Source organism: Brassica oleracea, chromosome C4, assembly GCF_000695525.1.
Source record: "Brassica oleracea var. oleracea cultivar TO1000 chromosome C4, BOL, whole genome shotgun sequence".
Lineage (NCBI taxonomy): Eukaryota > Viridiplantae > Streptophyta > Magnoliopsida > Brassicales > Brassicaceae > Brassica > Brassica oleracea.
This window is the reverse complement of record NC_027751.1, coordinates 14,076,075-14,081,719: the sequence shown is the minus strand read 5'-3', so window position 1 is coordinate 14,081,719 and position 5,645 is coordinate 14,076,075. Positions and strand designations below refer to the sequence as shown.

The 5,645-nt window shown below is 37.4% G+C and overlaps 1 protein-coding gene across 1 annotated transcript; it reads left to right on the top strand.

Moving 5' to 3' along the window:
• Positions 1-1,025: 1,025 nt before the first annotated feature.
• LOC106338199 (uncharacterized protein At4g04775-like) lies at positions 1,026-1,589 on the top strand. Its single transcript, XM_013777230.1, has 3 exons — positions 1,026-1,181; positions 1,287-1,415; positions 1,461-1,589. The coding sequence occupies exons 1-3, from the start codon at positions 1,026-1,028 to the stop codon at positions 1,587-1,589; spliced, it is 414 nt and encodes a 137-aa protein (XP_013632684.1).
• Positions 1,590-5,645: the final 4,056 nt, after the last annotated feature.

Below are 5,645 nucleotides of genomic sequence, written 5' to 3'. Positions count from 1 at the left end.
CGTCCTCATTCCACGAATCGTCAAGGCTGTCCAGTCGTCAGATAAGAAGAAAGATTTCAATGTCAAACAGTATACTGTTTCATATATCCCGATGCGCGCCCTAAACAAGAGTGGCAATGATTGTGGTGCTTATTCGTTGAAGTTCATAGAGTGCCATCTACTTGGTTTAGATTTCTCTTTGGTGAATGACGAGAACATCCAAGAAGCCCAACACAAGATAGCGTTTGATGTTTGGGAAGCAGCAAATGATTAGGTCTTGCAGTATCGAATGTCCACATTTAAGCCTCCAAAGCGTGCTCCGGAGAAAACGGTTGAACTCTTTTGAGTTCATGACTGTTATCTTTGATAGTTTTTGGTTTATCATTTCAATTCATGCACTACTGTTATTGTTTTGAAACTGATCTAATTTATTTGAGTTCATGATATATTAAGTGATTTAGGGTATAGGGTTTGAACCCTATCTAATTTATTTGAGTTCATGATTAATTGTTGTTGTTAGTTGTTATTATAATTTACATTTTAAATATGAACGTGTTGAAACCCCTAAATTCATTACGGTTCAAACCCCCAAATTCGATAGTGAACCCCTAAATTCGATTTGGTTCAAACCCTATACCCTAAATCATGTTATAGGGTGTAGTATTTAACAAGAGTAAACAAGAATTCTGTGTTTACCAAGTTACAATTTAGTATGTAACATGGGGATTTTAAGTGATTACTAAGATATGTTTTACAGCTTAGTATTTTCAAATTTTGTCTTCATATAGTTCTCAGATGTCGATTTTAGTGTATTAGAGTGTAGTATTTAGCAGCCAATATAAGTGTTATAGAGTATAACCCAATTACGGTTTATACCCACTAGGCTCACCCGAAAATTCTTAAAACCCAACCCTAAACCCGTATCCACACACCCCCAAACACGTGATTTTCTTTTCATTTGTCGAAACTTAAGAAAGTAAAGTAGAGAGAAAAAGGGATTAGGGTTCTTTCTCTGCGACTCCTGGGAATCTAGCAACAAAATCACAATGACCAGTTCGTCAACATCTTCTGCTCGTTTTCCTCGATTCTCTACTCATGGTGTGCCTACAAGATGTTGGTGTGGCGAGGGCATAACCACGTTTGGTTATTCGACGGTGGAGAATAGGTATCGACGATTCTACCGATGCGAAATCGCAAGAGATGTAAGTCCCTGTTTCGATTTTGTGTTGCAGATTAAACCATACTATATCACTTAGATTTACAGTTCAAAATATAATACTGACTGATTTTTGTTTCTTTTGCGATAGAGAAAAACTGAGAATCATCTATTTAAATGGATTGATGAAGCTTTGATTAAGGAGATTCGGATGGTGGATGCGAAACATGAGAGGGTTGCTCTAGGGATTACGAAGTTTGAAGAAAGGGTTATGGAAAAGGTGAAGTCCTAGATGGTTAGAGTTGAACATGAGATGTCCGAAAAGCTTAAAGAGAAGGTATACTTGGGGTTTGCTAGAGTTGCACAGGAGATGAAACAGAAGCTAAAGATAGCGACGGTGGCTATGGTAGTTGTAGGAGCAATCGTAGGAATATGGACTTCTCTTACTGTCTGAGCAAGTTCTAGTGATCGGTTTCTTGTTGTCTGAGTTTGATGGGTTCCTAATCTTTTAAGTTTCCAGTATTGTTTTCATTATGATCGACTAATATACACTCCATGGATTCTTATTTACAATCGTTGGCTTTATAATCAGCTTCAGTTCACAATCTATTACTTATTGTTTGATTTCTATATTTCAAAGCTAGCTTCAATTTACTGTATATTGATTAAAGAGTAAAAGTTGCAGAGAAACCTATTGATCAGCTTCAGTTTACAACTTATTGTCAAATAGATAACATTGCCGAAAATCAGGGAATGATTGCATAAAATCAAGTAAACCATATCCAAGAACAAGAAAATTCAAAAGCAAGAAAACCAAGCAAATCAAGTAACCAACACCATAATGAAAAACAAGAAAATCCAAAACAAAGACATGTCTAAATGGCTCTGTCACACGTAGCCCTGTTATGATTCTCTTCGCCACATCGACTGAACATGTGCCTCTTTTTTTCTTGAGCTCCTTCCGATGAACGGAGCTTGTCTTCAACTATCTCATACCTGCGTTTTCTTCTCCTTCCTGCTCCTCTTCTTGATTCTGGAGCTAGCACATTAGCATTCCGAACAGTATCTGGAACCACCCAACTATCCTCAGGAACACCTATTGGATTGATAGTTTCTTGATAAGCTGTTCTCCAAGTGGAAGTCGTGTACATGTCATCTGTTAGTGATGATGGGGCTCCGCCAACTGTTAAACCAGCCTTGATTGCGTGTCTACATGGGATTTTCAGTAGGTCGTATTTCCCACATGAGCAGGTTCTTCTGTCCAAATCAACCAGGCAGTCGATTGTATCTCCACGAACCAAAAAACGATGCTCGTTAACTGGCTGGACAAGAAACGTTTTCCCCTTGTTAATCCGTCTATCTATCTTTTTCTCGATGGCAATAGTTAATGGTTTTGTGTGCTTCCTGCTTCGTGTGCGTCATTCGAAGAACCAACGGGTCAGCATTTCTCTGATGCTATCCAACAAAGGAATGACTGGATACTCTCTTGGTGAGCGCAAAGCAGGGTTTGTTGTCCTGATGTCGTACTTGTATCCTTGAACTTGACAGCGAGCCCACTTTGTAACATCTGCATCTGTTAAATATTTTCCAATAGGTGGACTAATATTGCACAGAGCCTGGAATCGCTTCTTAAAATCAACAACTCTATAAGTTTTAGAAGCTTTTGCAATCAATCCAACCACTCCCTTTCGTACTGATTGCCCAAATGAAACGAAGAGAAATCTGAATTTACCATCAACATCGGTTTCATAAAAGGTGTGTGTTCCTGGATTAGCTTCTTTCAGCATGTGCTCTGTATGAAAACCTCGTACAGATTGCCCAAACGAAATGAAGAGAAATCTGAATTTACCATCAACACCGGTTTCGTAAAAGGTGTATGTTCCTGGATTAGCTTCTTTCAGCATGTGCAAGTATTTCAGAATTTTTCCAAAACTCTGCTCGGGAATGCCTCTAACCAGACTAATTGCATACTCACGAGCATCCCACGTTAATGATTTAGATATCTCGCATCCATGTTTCATTCTCATAATCTGTATGATATCATTAGCTTTGGGACCTTCTTTGACACCATTATACCTATGCATTATTAGACTCCCAATAGTTTTTGCAGAAGCTGTCCGGCCACCATTATTCATACTTGAAGCAGCACTTGTATGATCTGCCACATATTTTTTGATGATGAAATATGTGGATCCTGATAACCCCTCAGCACGAAAACTTCACTTACACTTGTTGTCCATGCATCGGATTTACCAAAGTTTTCAATCTGAATTCAACACTTTGTAATCGAAGTTATTCTTCATTGCTGGCATTTCCAATGCTGCTTTCAACTTCGATTTGTTTTGAAACGTTTCACCCCTCTTCACAACATCATTCAAAGAAAACCGAACACCTTTTCCCCTATCGTCTTCATTTCCACTTAAGTCAACATCTTCATCTTCTTCTGAGGCGTTCGAGTTACATTCGTCTTCAACATCCTTGCTCGATTCAAATGAACTACCAATGCCATCTCGAGGTGAAAACGAGGAAGGCTCACCTCGCTCTCTGAAAGGCGAGTTAGATTGCTCTTTATCAAGCTCAATGTTGTCGCTGTTTCAATTGACATGTGAAATAGACACACACAACCTTGCAGAAGCTTTTCCACGTACATATGTAAGAAAATTCTTGACTTGCCGATAATTCCCAATAATAACTGAGGGACAGTCTATCGTATTGATTAACTCCAAAGGTAAGTAGCTTAACTCAAGCTCGACATCATTTTGGTCAATTCCAAAATCCTCAAAAGCCGTAGTCCTTAGATCTTCAAAGGAACTTGTCAATTCCACAGCCAATACTCTACCTCCTTTTTCTTTTTCAAAAGCAAATCCCCACCCTTTACAGGGATCAAATTTCCACATCCCACAAGAGGCATAGATATGCATGTTCTTCAACAAGGGATTCAAATTTTTGGGGTGGTTTCAAAATTAATCAAGAACTTGTGAAGAAGAAGAGAGATCACGGTTATTTAAAAAAAAATAACTTTAGGAAACACGTAAAATTTGGGAAAATAAAGATTTACAGAATATTTTTCAAAAGATTTTGGAGAGATTTAAGGAATATTTTCCAAAAGAATTCGAATTTGGCAGAACATGCATTCTGCTACCCGTAGATTGTATATATGATGGTAGATACGACGGCAGAATGTATAATCCAGCAGAGATAAGTTATAGTATATTAGTAGATAACGAAATATTACCATGGTAGATTATTAGTAACTGGCATATTCTGTGAATCCCTGCCAGTAGATATATAGGAAACAATAATTCATGAAATCTTTTGTGGTTCAGATCGTAAGCAAAACCGTAACTTTTTCTTTTTGCGGTAATAGACAGATTACCAAATCGTAGATTTTAACATCTGTAAGCGCAAGATATATGTAGTTAACCGAAACTACGATCTACATATCCGTAGTTAGTAGATTTTGTTTTCTACTATCCGAAGATAAAAATATGAAATTGTGTTTCACTAATATTTAGTCAACCAAATTATTTTTCATATGATTGTTCCATGTTTATGTACATTTTGAATAATTTTTCATATTTTTCTAACTCTTAAAATAATTGATATGAATTTTTGAAGTTGCCCAGGGGTATCTAAGTCCAAATCCGACCAAAAAATGATTTATGGTATAGGAACAATGTAATTGTTTTTCCGTGGTGTTTTGGCAATTTTTTCAATTTTAAAAGTGTTTCTCCTTTAATATATAGGAGATATTAAGGAGAAGCATTTAATGAGTATGCAGAGATAACAATAATGGGTTTTTTTCCTCAAAAAAAAAAAACCACTCGAGATGATATGTCGTGGGGAAACTTCATTCTTTTGATTCATTTAGATGTTTTCATCCTAAACTCAAATTTTGTTTTGTCCTCTACTTTTTGTACTCCATAAATTTTTGATCTTTCTTAGTTCCCATTGCATTTAATCAGCTTCGTGATCTGATATTGTCAGTGAAGAACACAGAGAACGACTTCGATGAATTTGTTTAGAATTAAACACTTGATATTAGGTTCAATTTTCTGTTCCAGCCATTGTCAAACTGCACTAGATTGTCGATGTTGTTTTCATATTCTAACTGTAACACCCGCCCCTTCCCCATTTCCAACCGGGGTTCCTGGGCGCGGGGTTAATGATACACATGTCTACTATCCCGACATCTCCGTGTGTCCCGTTACTGGTTCCATGAGTTCCAAGTGCATTTCCTTTCTTACCATCGATACTTCCACTTAAGGTTCTGCAAAAAGGGAAGGAAAAGAGGGGTGAGTAAGGATTACTCAGTGAGGTGATTCTAGACCAGTCTCCCCCATGAACTTTTATACTGCTCAATGCGAAACGAGAACCGGCTAGTCACTATACTCAGTTGGATTCAACTTAATTAACTTGTCACATTCGTTTCATTTCATCAAGTCAAGCAATGTAATGAACTCAGTCATCACTCAATTCACATAATTCGGTTTAAGACTCAAATCATCCT

Excerpts from the sequence above, each read along its gene's own strand:
- LOC106338199 (XM_013777230.1), top strand. The coding sequence starts at position 1,026 with ATGACCAGTTCGTCAACATCTTCTGCTCGTTTTCCTCGATTCTCTACT. Across the intron at positions 1,182-1,286 it reads GATGCGAAATCGCAAGAGAT|AGAAAAACTGAGAATCATCT; the intron begins GTAAGTCCCTGT and ends CTTTTGCGATAG. Across the intron at positions 1,416-1,460 it reads AAGAAAGGGTTATGGAAAAG|CTTAAAGAGAAGGTATACTT; the intron begins GTGAAGTCCTAG and ends ATGTCCGAAAAG.